The sequence below is a fragment of the Carassius auratus genome, chromosome 43, assembly GCF_003368295.1.
Source record: "Carassius auratus strain Wakin chromosome 43, ASM336829v1, whole genome shotgun sequence".
NCBI lineage: Eukaryota > Metazoa > Chordata > Actinopteri > Cypriniformes > Cyprinidae > Carassius > Carassius auratus.
Window position 1 is genome coordinate 11,743,358 of NC_039285.1, and position 18,941 is coordinate 11,762,298.

The following is an 18,941-nucleotide window of genomic DNA, read 5'->3' on the forward strand; positions in this document are numbered from 1 at the left end:
TCTTTTAGCGCCCTGTCTAATCTCATCATGACTGACTGAGCTTTGGTCTGCAGGTGCCCTGGATCCTTCAGGACTGGCCTCATGGTTGACCTGATGAGAAGGTCCAGGCTGTTCGTCATCCATAAGTATCTCCCCACGTGCTGCTGATGGGTTATTAGTATACAAAGGGTAAAACCCAAGGGTTGAGGATTCACCCGCAGCATGCACAGTGACGGCCCAGACATCTGTTTGCCAGGTCAGCATGGACACCAAAGGGTTGTATTCAGTGTCAGATCTCCATAGATACAGTAAGAGTTCCCTGAGAGCTCTTTGGGCGCGCAGCAAACCAATACTTGGGTTAAATGCGGTCATGTAACATGGTAAGCGTACTTCTAGATGCATAAACAGGCCATGCTCGTCTTCGAACTCTACTATAAACACAATTCCTGGAAAATCATCCCTATTAATATCGTCCTCCTCATCGTGAGCTACAGGAGGTTCAAACAGTAGGATGTGTAGCTGTTGAATTAGACACTAAATGGTTACTGTGTAATGTGAACTAGTATTTTAAAGGGGGGGTGAAATGCTTGTTTTCACTCAATATCCTGTTAATCTTGAGTACCTATAGAGTAGTACTGCATCCTTCATAAATCCAAAAAGTCTTTAGTTTTATTATATTCATAAGAGAAAGATAGTCTGTACCGATTTTTCCCGGAAAAACACGACCGGCTGGAGGCGTGACGTGTGGGCGGAGCTAAAGAATGACGAGCGCGAATAGGCTTTTGCGTTGAGAGCATGTGGAAGCTGTGACATTATCGTGAGGGAAAACCCATCATCCAAAACAAACCATGGCTTACAGTCAGATTCAGCCGTTTATTTATGATCCAGAATCATATCCAGAGGCTGAAACTGAACGAAAGCAGTAGCAGCAACAACTCGCTCCGAGCGGGTCTCGAACCCGGGTCTCCGGCATGGGAGGGGACGCACTAACAAGGAGGCAGAGATATTTGAAGCAGTTTTACTCACCGCCTGCGGTTCCAACACACGATCGTGACCCTTTTTCCTTGGGATTGCATTATCCTTAAGAAATAAACGATACGCAAATCCGTCGTCAAACTGGGCCTTGTTTGTAAAACAAGCATCTTCGAAATGCAGGGAACAAACAAAAACACTTGCACAACTCCGTTGATGCTCTGTAAAAATAAACTCCATCCACTGGTCCCTTAATGCTGTTTTTTTTTTGGTAATCTGTGCAGGGTTGTCTTGCCCTGGCAACCGAAAACACACTTCTTTTGTGACATTTCGCGACACTCTCGCTCTGATCAGTGAATGTCTGTTGTGCTCTCAGTGCTCTGCTATACGGGAGCGTGCGCTCTTCCGGCAGAAGTGCCCTTAGCACCCATATAAGGAAATTCCGCTCCATCTAACGTCACACAGAGCCATACTCGAAAAAAACTTTCCGAAACTTGTGACAAACCGGAAGGAGTATTTTTGGAACAGAAATACTCCTTCAAACGTACAACTTAATTTTTGAAACTTTGTCCATGTTTAGCATGGGAATCCAACTCTTTAACAGTGTAAAAAACTCAGTATGCATGAAATAGCATTTCACCCCCCCTTTAACTTCAGGTATCTGAATAGAATATCCAATCTAATTCAATGCTGTTATGAGCCTCTGAAGTTCATCCGCTCATTGTATTGCCTGTGCTTGGAATTCTTGCTATTCTGATGACAATTCTGAGAATACTAAAATCTCTGTTTAAAAAACAGCAAGATCTGTACAGATATATTCTCCCACCATTCTGAATATTCATGCCAAATAACATGACATTTACTAAAGAGATTCACTAGAAGTTCTATTTTCTAAAATAATGTATTTTTTATCCTTAGTCCAGTTTGGTTTATGTTTCTTGCTTTTAGTTTTTTTAGTCTATACATAATGTGTCCTGCAATCTAAGGTGAAAACAATGAGAAGATTAACACTGATTCAGTACAAATATAATGTAACTGGCATTACAGGAACCTGTAACAGAGTAATGCAAACTTTGGAAAAAAATAAATAAGAAATGAATACATAATTCAAATACTAAATAGACAAAAATAAAAATTTACTATTTTGGGATCAGAGTACTCACTGGTGAACAGGATATGACTTTGATTTCCTCCAGGGCTTGGGACAGACAGTCTTCAATCTCGCTGTCATGCAGAGAGAAGAGGTCTCCTGCACGGGACAGGTCTCTCTGTCCCAGCACTAGACGGAACAGCTGGTGCATTCTGGGACAGGCTCAAACTTGAGCAGGCTGCCCCTGCCCGGTGTTATCACGATGACTTGACATGCTCCTGAAATACACACGATATACATGCATCAGACTAACACCTACAAACTGGATCGAAGTAGGGAAGACAACTATGAGAAAGATGAATTAAGCGGAAAAAGAGACAAGAAGAAAAAGACATCATTGCATTTAAATATATTTTGAACACTCTATAGAAAATATAAACATCTATTATTTATAATACTTAGCTACAGGTTGTGATTCAGTGGAACCAGCTGGTCCAAATAAACTGGGTACTGAGCTATCTTTAAAAAATAAGCGTTTTGTGAGTCCTGCACTGAACTCCCTGAGATTGGATCAGTAAAATGATGGGAACATGCACAAAAAAGCGGTACAGTGGGAAAAATGAATTATGACCACTGATTTTTTCCAGCCTCACATGTCGGGAGTGAAAATAAAATGATTGTATTCTCAAGATGATGTTAACCCCAAATACAAGCTACAGTGGTCAGGTCAGGTTGTTAGCAGCACGTCTGGCCAACGCAGAACATAGGCGGACATGATGGAAATGTGTTACCCTGTGATTCAAATTCAAATACTGATGACTTGTTTTGGCTGTACAGAGTCAATTCTTTCTTTTGGGAGACAATAACTTTATTTATAGCACCTTTGGCTTTACAACTTCGCAGATCGTTTAAATTCACATACAGCTACATTACACAATGCATGAAAGGTAATATTCGAAATGGCATAATATAGGCATTTTAAAACTATAACATTTAAATAAAAAAATACAAAAAATTGTTCACCAAATAATTACATTTTTAAATTATGTGGGTTTTTAATATTTAAATATTTGATCAAATATATATAAAAAATTAAAACACTTTTGTTAATTGAAATAAAATAACATTTAACTGAAAAAATAAATAAATAAATAATAATAATAATAATAATAATAATAAATAGTAAGAAATTTTATTTAAAAAGGAATCCAGAAAAATTTAAATGGGGAAAAAAGGTGATCCCAAAAAAAATTAACAGAATAAAATAAATGTATTTGGGAAATAAAATTATAATATTACTACAGATTTCATAGGGCCCTGGAATGGACAATTGGCATTCCAAGAGAACTTCTATTTAGTCCAACAACGCTAGGACATTTCACTGTTATTTAACAGCTCACCTGTGATTCAGCCAAAGGCACGAGACTGCAGGTAATCACAGCTGTCCTGATATTTAGAACAACATCACGACTGTGAGTGATATGATAACCGAGTGTGTCTACTCCCCGCCAGAAGCAACAAATGAATACTTCTCTCTTTCAAATACTTATCACTTAAAGGCTACCTTAATAGTTTTTTTTTTATTACAGCATAACACTTAACACCTAAACAAGGTAAATAAGGTGAATAAGTAAAATCAGTACTTTCATTTGAACTATTTTTTTAAAATATTCTGAATGCATAAAAAAATAATTTAAGACTCTAGATTGAGCCTGGATGGAATTCCAGGCTGTCAAGCTTCCTGTTAGAAAAATGTTCTCAGAAAACAATTCGGCCAGTGTTTTCCTCTACAGGAGTTAATCAGTAATGTGTTAAACCCATAACTGCTGGACTCCATCACTCATTAAATAGTGTAAAATGTCACACGTTTAAGTCCCAAACTCTTGAACATGTGAACATGGATCACTGCGAGAACGGATGTGTTCAGACATGTCTCAGGAAGGGCTATAGTATCGATTTTTACGGATTGATCGGTCATTAATTTATCTTGGTAATATCTCAAGGTTACAAAATCATGCAGCTTTCCTTAAAGGATTTATCCGTATAAATATTTTTTCTGTTTCTTATGTACAGAACTGAATGTGGAAGTGTAATGGACGTTTGTCATAAGAGGGGATATGAACACGTGATATGATTGACAGTCATACTGACTGACAGCCATCAGAGAGGCTAAGAGGCATCACTCCAAAAGGATAGCCCATCAATTCAGCGACAGCAGAGACACTAGGAGCCTGTGGCAGGGGATACAGACCATTACAGAGTACAAGCCCCCACCATGGACCTGTGACAACAACATCTCTCTGCTAAATGAGCTGAACACCTTCTTCACTCGCTTTGAGCAACAAAACAGCACCACCTCACAGAAGACTCCACCTCCTCCCGGCGACCAGGTGATGACGCTGACCCCAGACAGCGTGAGGAGATCCTTCAGCAGGATCAATGCATGTAAAGCTCCGGGTCCTGACAACATCCCAGGGCGTCCTGAAGAAGCTATCTCCATCCTGCTTCAATGACTACCGTCCTGTTTGCACTTACCCCCATCCTCATGAAGTGCTTTGAACGGCTAGTCATGCTCCACATTAAGTCTGCCCCCCCCCTCCCTGGACCCCTTCCAGTTTGCATATCGGTCCAACCAGTCGACCGATGATGCCATCGCCACTGCCGTCCATTCAGCACTCACCCATCTGGACAAAAAAGACTAAATAAGTCAGAATGCTGTTCATTGACTTCAGTTCAGCATTCAACACATTCATCCTTCAACAGCTCATCTACAAACTGATTCCGCTGGCGCTCAACACTTCGCTGTGCAACTGGCTGTTGGACTTTCTGACTGGAAGACCTCAGGCAGTACGGGTCGGCAGCTACACATCAAGAACTATCACACTGAACACTGGGGCCCCCCAAGGATGTGTGTTGAGCCCCCTCCTCTTCACTCTACTGACCCATGACAGCACACCACCACACAACTCCAACCTCTTCATTAAGTTTGCGGATGACACGATTGTGGTGGGTCTCATTAGCAACAAAGATGAGACAAACTACAGGAATGAGGTGAGCCACCTGGCTGGGTGGTGCAGTGACAACAATCTGTCTCTGAACGAGGAGAAGACAAAGGAGATTGTTGTAGACTTCAGGAGAGCACATACTCGGCACATTCCTCTGACCATCAACGGTGCGACTGTGGAGAGAGTGAGCAGCACCAAGTTCCTGGGTGTGCACATTACAGAGGACCTCTTCTGGACTGAAAACACAGCAGCACTGGCCAAGAAATCACAGCAGCGTCTTTACTTCCTCCGCAAACTGAGAAGAGCTAGAGTCCCGCCCCCCCATCATGTACACCTTCTACAGAGGCACCATCGAGAGCATCCTGACGAGCTGCAACACTGTGTGGTATGGCGCCTGCAACGCATCCTGCCGAAAGACTTTGCAACGCATAGTGAGAGCAGTTGAGAAGATCTATGGTGTCTCTCTCCCCTCTAGGACATTTATGGTACCTGTCTCACTCAAAAAGCCATCTGCATCACAGGTGATCAACCCCCATTTTTAGGCTCTACTGTTAATGTTATCGGTATGCTCCGGGGGTCTGAGAGTAACGCAATTTCGATTCTCTGTATGTATGTACTGTACATGTGGAAGAACTTACAATAAAGCAGACTTGACTTGACTTGACATATGAGCAGCAAATGAGTTTCCTCTAAGTCAGAACAGTGATTGCGGAAGAAAAAAACAAACTCACTCTTGAACATGTGAACATGGATCACTGCGAGAACGGATGTGTTCAGTCATGTCTCAGGAAGGGCTATAGTATAGTAATTTAGTAATAGTATAGTATAGTAATTTTTACGGATTGATCGGTCATTAGTTTATCTTGGTAATATCTCAAGGTTACAAAACCATGCAGCTTTCCTTAACGGTGATTGCAGGTCTCCAGAACAGTGATTGCGGATGAAAAAAACACAGACAGCACTGAAAGCAGCTACTGCTTATCAGTAAATCAGTGAGAAAGTCATGGAAATTGTTGATAGTATCAAATTCAAGGTATCGGTATCGTATTGGTATCATATCGGTATCGATAATTAACATTTTTTAATGATACTCAGCCCAAAGCAAGACTCAGCAATGAACAACAATCTGGCAGAAAAAAATATGTATATATATAATAATTTTTGGAAGAAAAATGCCTGTCTTGGGTCTCTTGTATGTTCTTTCATAAGTCAGTGATCCAAACGAATCATAGGTCCTGCCAATCAGAAGGCATTATGAGTCGCTGAGGAGGTGACAACACAGATGCACTTCACACCTGTCCTCGCGTTCCAGAGCTGAGCTTTGCTAGGATACCACAGCAAGAACGCTCAGGGACCATTCGGAGGTCTGACCAAACCACTAATATTCAAATATAATCTGAGCAAGCACAACAGGCTCCTGGTCTGTCAGCCTCTCTGGTCTGTCAGTCTGTCGCTCTACAAAAATGCTTTTAATCCACTTGTACATGTTTATTTGTAAGTCGAGTTATATAATCGCATAAATGTGACAGTAAAAATGTTACAACTGACAGATATTCAAAGTGCCCTTGTATTATTATTTTCTGAATTCTGTTTCGATGGGTACACGTTGGTAATCAAAAAGCATCTATAATTAATTGCAATAATTAATCTTACACAATTTAGCAACTATTAATTAAAAGTAACAAAAAATTACATTTTAAGGCCCTTATGAAATGTTTAATCTTTTTCCCAAATTCAGTATTTCTGTTCTAATTGTTGTGGATTCGATTGTAATGGTTGAATTACATTTTAATAAGCAAAACAATATATTGACAGCAAATCAGAATTCACCCAACCTTTAAGAGCTTGTGCATTTAAAGCAGATGACAAAACTGAAGCATGTGTATAATAAACATAATGTTACTGTGCTTCGGTGTGTATGCTAATATAGTAAAAGTTGTTGTTCTTGGTGTTAATGGGCCTTTAATCCCTGATTGGTTTTCTGTCTGTAATGAATGGTCTAATTTTCATAAAAGTAAAAACTATAAAAAAAGAGTAAAAACTAAAAAAAAATCTAGTCTAAATGCACAAACACATGAGGACACCCTGGTTTGTAAATGGATAGCTCTGTTTGTGTTGGACAGAAAGCAGGTCACTGGGTCTGGTCTCTTAAACAATCACCCAGTCACAACCCAGTTACAATTAATCTCCAGGTTACGGCTCAGCAATCTCAGGAATGCAGTCTTTGAAAACATGCTGGCACACACACGCTTCAGTGCACACATGCATACACTATGATACAATGGCAACACATGCAAATTGCTAGAAGGAAAAGCAAAGCACTCCAACACATGGCTCTTCAGACTGATGCACAACAAATATTTCAAAGTTGACTTGTGTACTTTTTTAACCCTGCTAAGCATGACATAAAATAACAGTCAGATTTGTGTTTTATTTTATTTATTTGTTTGTTGTTGTTTTTTGTTTTTTATGAAAAAATGTAACAAACCTTTAGACCAAAATTCTATAGCTATAAATATGTGTGTGTGTGTGTGTATGTAGAAGCAGCATATTTTTTGAGTATCATATTTGATACATTGACAACTGACAAGTACTTTACCAAAAGACGATTTCCCCAAAAGAGTATAAAAATCACTGCTTGTTTACGCATCCCAATATTTTTAAATTTCCTACAGTGGAACATAACGTCCACACTAGAGACTTTATAGCTAGTTTATCATTTGTGTGAATTGTGTCATTTGTGAATTTATGCACAGTATTTAATCATTAACTGCAATGGGTACTTGTTTATGTAAATAACATTTAGAATATGTACTGAATAGCAGTATACTGATACAAGAAAAAACATAAGTAATTATATTGATTTATTAAGATATTTAGCTAATTTTCATGGTGCAAAGAATGTCCATTAATGTCGCTTTCGCACAGCTGGTGCAACTGGCCCTTGGAAACGATGCAGAACACCCTAACTACCACCTAGCAAGTTAGCGCCCACTCAGCATAGCCCAGAGGAAAATTCCTTATACTTCGGGTAGAAAGGCAGAGCATGTCATGTTTATGACCATTGATTGCTTGGGAGTTTGACCTTTATAAAGATCACTAACTAAATGTAACCAGTCGGGGAGAGAGACTGCCTAACACTGAGTCTTTTGTATTCTTGTCCCCCTCCTCTACAGCAGTAATGGGCACCTGCTGATCACCTTATGGAGATGCTCAGGCCTCAGGCTGCCGGGAGCAGATAGAAGAACATCCTTATGATCATCCCATTATACCAATTCACCCGGTCTCTCTCCATCTGCTCCACACACCACAGAGTCTGATCACAACACTCGGTTTGTGTATGCCGTCCCAGACAGGGTGGGAGTGGGTTTCCCTCCAGGCTCCTGGTCAAAGAGAGGCTTTGTGTGGCAGGGCTGAGGGTGGGAGCAAAGTGCCCATTCATACATTCCTTCACTATCGCAGTTAAACCAATGCAGCCCGCCAGATAATTGTCCTTGACTGAATTTCTTTGCAGTTTTAATAGTCAAACCAAAAATTATTCAGAAACCAGATATAATTTTTGATATATATAGCAAAACTGTAATAATGTGAGAAATGTTGAAGGTGTCTGAATAAATGTAGGTTTGATTGCATATTTCATTTTTACATTGAAGACTATCCAGTACTATTATTTGGTTTCTGTACCTTGACACCTACAAACTTGAAAAAAAAACTTAAACATTGGTGTGAAACAGGAGTAATGAAACAGGAGTAATGTTGTTTACACCTTGTGCAATGTGGAATTAGTTTACAGCTTTTTCAAGCACTTTGTGATGCATTTTGGAAACAGGAGATGAGCCCCTTTTCTAATGCACCACCTATCTTGATAAACCCCTTCTCAAAGACTTACTGTTTGTCAATTTTATTTGGGTAACACATATTCTGAATGCCTTCGGCAGAATTCGAATGAGCCATTTTAATCTAGATTAATCTAGATTAATTTCAAGATCACAGTGAGATTAATCTAGATTAAAAAAATTAATCTATGCCCACCTCTAGTATTTACACTAACAAAAAATACTCTGCCACAAGGAAACAAATCTAAATAGATAAATATAATAACTTTTTCTATTATAAACACTATTTACCCTCCAGTAGACTCACGTTTATGTTGACTGCAAGATTCTAAGTTAAGGTAACTTACAGGCTAATTGACATTCAGTTACTTGCTAACGTAATATTCTATCTGGGTAATACTATCACCAGTTAATACTATTTTCCACAGAATATGCATTTGAAAGCCTGGTCAGTCACTATTGGTAGTTTTTTTGTGGCTAGCTAGTTATTTTGCCTACTTACACTCTGACTCTGCTTTATGAAAAAGCTTATTATGTCCCTTTCTTCTTCTTGGGTGTCATCTACAAAGTACAAAAAGGGGCAACTCTGGCCTTTGTATGTGGCAGAGAGACAGCCCTTGTAACTTACCGTCGGTGGCATCAACATGCGCGTGCGCACAAACCACCCGCTCGCTGCTAGTGCAAGCACAAAAGTAGTCCCCGGTCCGCGCATATAGCCTGTCAGATACCCCGCCGCCAATTAAATTGCGGCGTTTCTTGTACTGTCGTTGTCCTGTCCGTTAGAATGGTTCCAAATAGCAGTGCAAAGATCCAAATAGCAGTTCAAAGGAGCTTGCTAAATATTGGTGGGGACAAATTTGTCATCTCAAAATATTGAAAGGGACTAGTACCTAGCGCCCCCCCTCTAAACCTACGCCCATGGATATAATAAGTTATCTGTGAATTATTCTGAGCTGAAACTTTATAGGCACTTTCTTGGGACAGATGAGATTCATATTACTTCTTGTAAAAAGGGTCATAGGTGTTATAGGTAAATGATATAAATGTGTAGTTGCTGAATGCTGCCGGAGAAAGTATTATAATGTTTGCTTTTCGAATACTATTAATACAAAAGTAATCATTATAAAACTTTTTATCTCTTTATTTAACAGTTCTATCTGATTATTAGACAGTGTTTTATATATATATATATATATATATATATATATATATATATATATATATATATATATATATATATATATATATATAATTTTAATTTTTTATTTTTTTTACAAACAAAAATACAAAAACATTAATTAAAGGCAATACAACATTGAAATGTAAGTAGAACACATATATTTGAATCACAGTACAGTATAAGCAAGGCCGCTGCTGGCCAAAAGGGTGCCCTAAGCAGGATTGTATTGTTGTGTCCCCCTTCCTCAAATATGATGATGGGAAAAAAACACCTACTATAGGGGTGAAAATAGAACTTTAACAAAATACAAAAGTAAATTAATAAATACAACAATTGTATCTCTCGACATTTACCTATGGATGACTATAACTTATTATGACTCTAATTTATTTTATAGTCTCAAGCATTCAGAAATCATACAAAAGGAAATAAAGCAGTTTTACTAAGATAAAACCGTGGTTTATTTTTGTAAGGGTTGTGATATGCACGTTTTTTGTTGAAGAAATTATAAAGGCTGTGTCATCTATAGCAAGAAGATGGCCAAAAATGAAAGATTAAGTGAATTATTGAATTAAATGTTTGGTCAGTAGCCTAAACAAGGATTTGATTGTCCTGTAAGAGTAACAGCAGCAATCACATGGCATTTGGCTCTATACAAAATGTACATAGATTGTTTCTTTTGTATTTGCCTACATTATGTATTTTAACAGTGTTATTATTAACCAATAATTATTGCCTCATAGTTTTTTATATATATAATGCATTTTAAGTCATTTTAAAGGCAACAACAACAAAAATATTACAGTATATTAATACTTCTTTGTAAATTATTATTTGAAGTAAAAAAAACGTGGTTAATTTGCAGTTACCATGGCTACAAGAATGATGAATTGTGGTGTTATTGTTAAAACCATGGGTAATTTTCGTAAGGGAACCTGAAAAAAAAAAAAAAAAACTTCCACAGGAATGTGCCTGAAAGTGATAAACGGCCCTCATTTTTACCTAAATGATTTATCATTTATTTTAATATATAAAAAAATTTATAAGGCGTGCATTGTAGCTGACACCTAAATGAGCACATTACAATTGTTTTATGACTGCAAGTCTTTCTCCTCAAATGCTATTGAGCTTCAAATTTGCGTTTGAGCCCATTTGAAAAAGTAGCATAATTTACATATAATTTCCAGTTTATTTGAATAAATATCAAACATTAAATTCAATTGTGCATTATAGCTGACACCTAGATGAACAATTACAGTTGTTTTTATGACTGTTAGTCATTCTCCTCAAATGCTATTGATGTTAGAAAAGTGTATACCAAGATCGCATGAAACTTTAGAGACGGTCCCTAAATTTGAGACTCTCAAACGTCCAACATCAAGCCAACTTTATGCCTGCATCAGTTATGAACATTCAGCCGAAAACATGAGGTGCGAGCGGTCGTGAGCGCAGACGGGAGAATGACGCATGTGTTTTTTTTTTTTTTTGAGCAACTGGGATGGTGCCCCCTTTGGGAGTTGGTGCCCTACGCAGACTGTGTACTCTGCGTGTAGGGAGCGGCGGTGCTGAGTATAAGTTTAATTAGGATAATGCTAATAATGTTATAAAGTATCCTAAAATAGGCTTTATTTAATATTTAATCAAATTATACTTCTTATAATAATAAGATTCTTATAAAAAAATTATTTCTAATTTCTGTGCAGAATAAACAGAAGGCAGATAGGCACATGTTGATTCTTACCCTTTCACACATTTTTGTTGCAAAGTGGGTCACAAATGCTGGCATGTGACCAATGTTTGCTTTACATTATCTCGTTATGGAGATGTGGCAGAAAAACACTACTACACTGAACTACACAGGAGCTCCACAATAAAAGAGAGCATTATAATTTGCTTAAGATGCTCGTGAAGGAATCAGCATGAACAGCTAGCAGAGATGTTGCATTATTTATGGCCCGCAGTACTGCAGCTGCTGTGCAGGAGTGAATGACACAAACAATGCTGGAAGCCGTCAGCTACTCATATACTGCACATGAAGTACAGATCCTCACACACATTCCTCGCAGTGGCCTCATTCCTGCACACACACATCCACACAACACTACCATGGCTAAACAGACAAGTTCCAGCTTTGGCACGGGAACAAATATGGGAAGATATGATATACCGAGAAAACACATCTCAGAATTGTCTAAGGCTACATGAGCACTGCCAACGCTATCTCCCGACCAATTCGTACAAATTTGTACGACCTCACTCGTATGATTTTATACGATTTGTCTAAACCCAGTGACGGTTAGGTTTAGGGGTGGGGTTAGGTGTAGGTCATACGTACAAATTCATATGAATTGTGCAACTCGTAAAATACATACGTTTTGGCAAAAATCGTATGAATTTGTACGAGTGTGGTCGTACGAATTCGTATGAATAAGCCACCTCGTGAAAAATTTACGAATTGCCATGAGATCGGGTTGCAACTGCAGGTAAATATGGATGCCACTTCTGTCCTGAGTGTCTCCTCTCATTCTGCACACACTAAGTTTGGTAAGTTGTAGAAAACTTAAGTAGTGTGTAGAGGATTTAAGTGTTTAGGCCTAGGTTCAATCCATCAGACCAGCAGAGTACTGTGAATGCACCGATATAAGTTACTTTAAGCAAAACTGAAGATAGGATCATTTTAAACAAAATCTGACCAAAACAATTTCCATTTGGAATTCATTCTCAGACAAACAGCTTACCAAGTGAACATTTTCTTCTGTTCAGTTCATCTGGGTGAACTGTATGAAAAAACATGAACACACTGGAGTACTGTTTTATTGTAGAAACCTACATTGTAATTCTAATTCAAAGTGACAATGACACTTTTTGTCATGTGTAATATTGTAAAGATGCTAGCTGTAAAGCAATCTGCTGTATAAATTATAACATTGTGAAGTACTGATAGCTATCCACCTTATGTTCCACAGAGAGGGCACTGCCATTTGTAAAGTCATCCAGTGTCATCCACTTCCAGCTATATTTAGCCATACAAAACAACTTGTTTTGCCGTTTCGTCTCAGTACTAGGGATGTAACGATTAACCGCAAAAAATCTTTGAAAATCGATTCAAATATGTGATGATTCAAATCTGTGATGATTCAAATCTGTTGAGATCCTAAACAAATTGCAATTCAATTATTGGTAGGAGTTTATATTGATGTATGTCTGGGGAACTTACTGTCTTTAGAAAAGTTTAGATGGTATTCTTTTTTTCATCTTGTCTCTGTATAATGCATATTAAAGGGGGGTGAAATGCTCGTTTTCACTCAATCTCCTGTTAATCTTGAGTTCCTATAGAATAGTACTGCATCCTTCATAACTCCAAAAAGTCTTTAGTTTTATTATATTCATAAGAGAAAGATAGTCTGTACTGATTTTTCCCGGAAAAACACGACCGACTGGAGGCGTGACGTGTGGGCGGAGCTAAAGAATCACGAGCGCCAGTAGGCTTTTGCGTTGAGAGCGTTTGGAAGCTTGAGGACAAAACCAACCAAAACAAACCATGGCTAACAGTCAGATTCAGCGTATATTTATGATCCAGAATCAGATCCCGAGGCTGAAACTGAACGAGAGCAGCAGCAGCAACGACTCGCTCCGAGCGGGGCTCGGACCCGGGTCTCCGGCATGAGAGGCGGACGCACTAACAAGGAGGCAGAGATATTTGAAGCAGTTTTACTCACCGCCTGCGGTTCCAACACACGATCGTGAACCTTTTTCGTTGGGATTGCATCATCCTTAAGAAATAAACGATACGCAAATCCGTCGTCAAACTGGGCCTTGTTTGTAAAACAAGCATCTTCGAAATGCAGGGAACAAACACAAACACTTGCACAACTCCGTTGATGCTCTGTAAAAATAAACTCCATCCACTGGTCCCTTAATGCTGTTTCTCTTTTGGTAATCTGTACAGGGTTGTCTTGCCCTGGCAACTAAAAACACACTTCTTTTGTGACATTTCGCGACTGTTTCATTCTATTCTATTATATAAATAGAATGGACGGTTAACGCCAATATAGTTGCGTACACTTAACTTTATTAAACACAACAAACCGGTCAGCACTATCAGCTGCAAGACAACATAACATGACTGGTGTCACTCACTCTACAGTCCGTGCTGCTACAATAAACATCCCAACATCCTTTCTCTTTTTTTTTTTTTCCTAGTTATCTTACAACTTGAAAGACAATCTGTTTTGAACAACTTCAAGGAATGCAATTTAGAACATATATACATTCTTATAACTTTTGTATTATGAAAATTACACAACATAAAATTTCTAATGTCTTAACATTGTCTTTGCATTATCCTACTGAAATTGCAATGTTTTTTTTTTTTTTTCTTCTACATATTCCCTTACATTAATAAAAGTCTTATACCAAAATAAAGTGCTATCTTTATCCTCTTTTCTCAGTTTTTTTTTTTTCCCTCTTCTCTCTCACATATTAATACAAGCTGTAACTGTAAGCAAACACATACTAAATCCCCTGGATATAGAGATAAGCGTTAGTAGATTACTGTACATAATCTTTAAGGTAGTAAGGTCTAATCACTTTTCTTCCAGACTTTGTAATAGTCACCCCTGGACTGTCTGTGCTAAGTTTTGAGCCTGTCACACAGTCCCTGTTCACCTCTGCGGGTTGACAAGTCTTTGTTTTTTCTACTTCTGTGGCTTTGTCCTTTCTGAGGTGTCGGCGATTTCTCCTCAAAATGTTTCCTGAGTCGAGCTGGACGTCATAAGACCTGCAGTCCACAGATTTCATTACTGTCGCTTTTCTCCATGTTTTGTTATGCACCTCAGGTTGCACACGGACTCTGTCTCCTTGTTTAAGCGGATCAAGATCTTTTGCATGTCTGTTATAACATGCAGCCTGACGGTTCCTGTTTTCAATCAGTCCTTGTCGGGTGTGTATTATCTTTGGTTGTAGCAGGTTGTCATGCATAGGCATTAGAGTTCTGGTTCTCCTACTGAACAATCGCTGTGCTGGGCTTGCTTTGATCCCTTGCGATGGTGTGTTTCTGTGATCAAGCATGGCGATGTATGGATCCTTTCCATCAGCTTTTGCTTTTTTCAACAGCCGTTTTGCAGTCTTTACAGCTGATTCTGCCATCCCATTGCTTTGTGGGTAGGCCGGGGAAGATGTCTTGTGTTTAAACTCCCACTGTCTACTGAACCTTTTAAAATCTTCTGACACGTATTGTGGGCCGTTATCCGAGATAACCATGTCTGGGATACCGTGTCTTGCGAAGTGGGATTTCAGCTTACGGATAATAGTGGTGGATCTTGTGTCAGGTAAGTAGTCCAGTTCCCAAAAGTTAGAGAGGTAATCAACAGTGATCAGGTAGTTTCTATTGTCTAAAGTGAATATATCTGTTCCTACCTTAGACCATGGGTTACTTGGTAGTTCGTGAGACCACAGAGTCTCCTTCTGCTGTTTTACATCCATAGATCTGCAGATGTCACATTTTTCTATGAATGTCTTTATCTGATCATTCATCCCGAGCCAATAAACACATTCCCTTGCCCTTCTTAGGCATCCCTCAATGCCCAGATGTGAGGAGTGAATGCGCTTGACAATATCACTTCTGAGTGCATCTGGGATTACTACTCTCTCCCCTCTAAAGACAATTCCACTCTGTGAACTGAGTTCCTCTTGAAAAGAGTAGTAATGTGCAATGTCACTGGGCAAGTCCTTTTTGTTCAATGGCCAACCTTCTTGGATGTATCTGATCAGAGTCTGTAGCTTTCTGTCCTTACTTGTTTCCTCTCTGACGGCCTGGAGTCTTTCTTCTGCTATGTTGACATGCTGGACCATGTTTATACTTTCAATCTCCACTTCTACTGAACTCTCTGATGCATGTTCAGGTAAGTATGAGCGGCTCAGTGTGTCAGCTAGCAACATGTCCTTCCCTGGGATGTACTTAACTTCAATGTCATAACGCTGTAGTCGCAGTAACATCCTTTGCAGGCGTTTTGGGGTGTTCAACAAGGGTTTTCTTACTATGTTTTCCAGTGGCTTATGGTCTGAGTGTACAGTTACTTTGCGCCCATACGTATACTGATGGAATTTTTCCATACCAAAAACGATGGCCAGACATTCTTTTTCTATCTGGGCATACCCTCTCTCTGTCTGAGTCAATGCCCGGCTTCCATAAGCAACTGGTGCCCCCTCTTGAAGTAGAGCAGCCCCTAACCCAGTCTCTGACGCATCGCACTGAAGTGTCAGTGGCTCATCTGGGTTGTAATATTTGAGAATTGGAGCTTTGGTGATAACATCTTTGAGCCGTGCAAATGCTTCCTCATGAGCATCTGACCATTCCCAAATACTGTCCTTATGTGTTAGCTGCCTCAGTATCTCACAGCCATCTGACAGGTGATCACAGAATTTTGAGAGATAGTTTACCATGCCCAGGAGCCTCTGGACACCCTTGACATCTACTGGACGTGGCATGTCTCTGACCGCTCGTGCCTTTTCAGGATCCACTCTGAGCCCGTCTGCAGTAAGCAAATGTCCAATGTATGGAACCTCACTCTTTCGCAGTTGAAACTTCTCTGCATTCAGTTTAATATTCTTTTCTCTGCATCTGTTCAACAGTCGTCTCAGTTTGTTGTCATGGTCTTGGTTTGCTTGTTCTAATGTCTCACCCTCTCCTGTGATGAGAATGTCATCAGCTATGACATAAATACCTCGCAATCCTTCCAGAGCTTGGTTGAGTTTTCTTTGAAACACCTCTGGTGCTGGGCTGATTCCCATTGGCATCCTCAGCCATCTGTATCTGCCGTAAGGTGTTGCAAATGTTGTCATGTAGCTTGATTCATCATTCAGGGTCACATGCCAAAATCCATTTTTGACATCACATACTGTGAAGACTTTTGCCCTTGACAAATCTGGCAGTATTTCGTCTATTGTCGGCAGTGGAAAGTGGCATCTTTTCAGAGCTCTGTTAAGTGGTCTTGGATCTATGCATATTCTAAGTTTTCCAGATGGCTTTTTAACAATAACAAGACTGCTGATCCACTCTGTGCTACAGTCAACTGGTGTGATGATACCTCTTTGTTGAAGATCACTCAGCTCTGCTTTAAGTGGCGCCATCATTGCCACAGGGACCCTCCTCTTTGGTAGTTTCACAGGTGTTACTGTAGGATCTGCTTCTATCTTATACACACCCTCCAGACATCCATCTCCCTGGAACACATCAGCATATTCATTTCTGATATCATGCATGTTCCACATTTCCTGTTTCCCAGTCTCTTTAGTGACAATGCTATCCACAGCCATGATGTTTTCATATTGCACTTTTACCAGATTCATGGCTTGTACTGCTCTGCTGCCCAGTAGTGGCACTGCAGACCCCTCATCTACAACCATAAATTCTAATCGGTACAATTTCTTGTTTCTGGGATTTCTCAGTTTAACTTTGCATTTCCCTATTGGTTGTAATGTGCTTTTATTGTACATCACCAGCACTTGCTCAGTTTTTTCTATTGGTGTGGCTGGATTTAACAGGTTGACAGGTATAATGTTACAGCTAGCTCCACAATCTAACTGAAACTTTATCTGTTCTTGTCCCAGGAGCATGGCAGCAAAGAGTTTTGAGGGCGGTCTCTGTTTCTCCTTCGTCACAGTGTTTACTGTCTCTGCTGTTACGCACAAGATGTCTTCATAACTGTCCTCATCTGACTCAGTAATTGTATGCACTGTTTTTTCTTTCTGCATTTTTGTTCTGCACATTGTGGCAAAATGATTATCTTTTTCACACTTTTTGCACTTTTTTCCATATGCAGGACATTTCAGTTTGTTTCTTTCATGCGTTTTCCCGCAAAATTTGCAGTTCACGGTGCTCGTGTGTTTCTCTTTTCTCACAGCATGTTTTACAGCATGTACTTCCTCTGTCACTCGTCCTTCAATCGTTCTGTTGTTTTCCCGCGACAGCTGGGTTGCCCTGCAGATTTGCACACATTTTTCCAAAGTCAAATCTTGCTCCCTTAACAGTCTCTCTCTCAAAACAGAGCTGGAAATGCCGCACACAATCCTATCGCGGATCAGAGAGTCTTTGATCTGACCGAAATTGCACGTGCTAGCGAGCATTCTTAAGTCTGTTACATATTTGTCGATATTCTCATCAGAGCCCTGATTTCTGACAAAAAAACGGTACCTTTCAACTGTCTCGTTCACTTTTGGATTGCAGTGGTCATCTAGTGCATTTATTAATCTGCTTACTGTGCGATCTGGTGACGAGGTGGGTATCAGGGTCTCACACAACTCTCTTCCAGTGTCCCCGATGATATAACTGAAAACTTTCAGTTTCACGGCTTCGTCAGCGTTCGCGAGAGTAAGATCCATATACAGCGTGAACTCTTCTTTCCACAATCTCCATGATTTTGCTAGATTAGATGAGTCCAGGCAAAGTGCCTGTGGCGGTCTAAGTCCCAACGCGTTCTCCATCCGCGCTGCTCGTGAACTCCCCGCTCGTTCTTCCATACTCAGCCTGTGACTTTCGTTGTGTCTAATCTCTGTGCTTTTACTTTTCTCACAGCACCGCTGCCACCATGTTTCATTCTATTCTATTATATAAATAGAATGGACGGTTAACGCCAATATAGTTGCGTACACTTAACTTTATTAAACACAACAAACCGGTCAGCACTATCAGCTGCAAGACAACATAACATGACTGGTGTCACTCACTCTACAGTCCGTGCTGCTACAATAAACATCCCAACAGCGACGCTCTCGCTCTGATCACTGAATGCCTCTGCTCTCAGTGCTCTGCTATACGGGAGCGCGCGCTCTTCCGGCAGACGTGCCCTCAGGACCCATATAAGGAAATTCCGCTCCAT

At 39.7% G+C, this 18,941-nt stretch overlaps 2 protein-coding genes across 2 annotated transcripts in view; both read right to left on the bottom strand.

The window, feature by feature from the left end:
- Positions 1 to 18,941, bottom strand: part of LOC113061707 (ventricular zone-expressed PH domain-containing protein-like) — a 105,400-nt gene that overhangs the window by 84,031 nt on the left and 2,428 nt on the right. The window contains exon 2 of the mRNA XM_026231065.1: positions 2,115 to 2,319. Coding sequence (XP_026086850.1) covers positions 2,115 to 2,252 — 138 coding nt within the window. The 5' untranslated portion in view covers positions 2,253 to 2,319. The remainder of the gene's footprint in view (positions 1 to 2,114; positions 2,320 to 18,941) is intronic.
- LOC113061232 (uncharacterized protein K02A2.6-like) lies at positions 8,367 to 17,469 on the bottom strand. Its single transcript, XM_026230270.1, has 2 exons — positions 15,094 to 17,469; positions 8,367 to 8,459 (listed from the first exon to the last, which is right to left on the bottom strand). Exons 1-2 carry the CDS (start codon positions 17,467 to 17,469, stop codon positions 8,367 to 8,369), a joined length of 2,469 nt encoding a protein of 822 aa, XP_026086055.1.

What these genes read in the sequence shown, in the direction of transcription:
- LOC113061232 (XM_026230270.1), bottom strand. Translation starts at nt 17,469, where the DNA reads ATGGTTGTAGATGAGGGGTCTGCAGTGCCACTACTGGGCAGCAGAGCA. An exon ending in CACCATCGCAAGGGATCAAA is followed by an intron (nt 8,460 to 15,093) that starts GCAAGCCCAGCA and finishes TCCCACCCTCAG; the next exon opens with CCCTGCCACACAAAGCCTCT.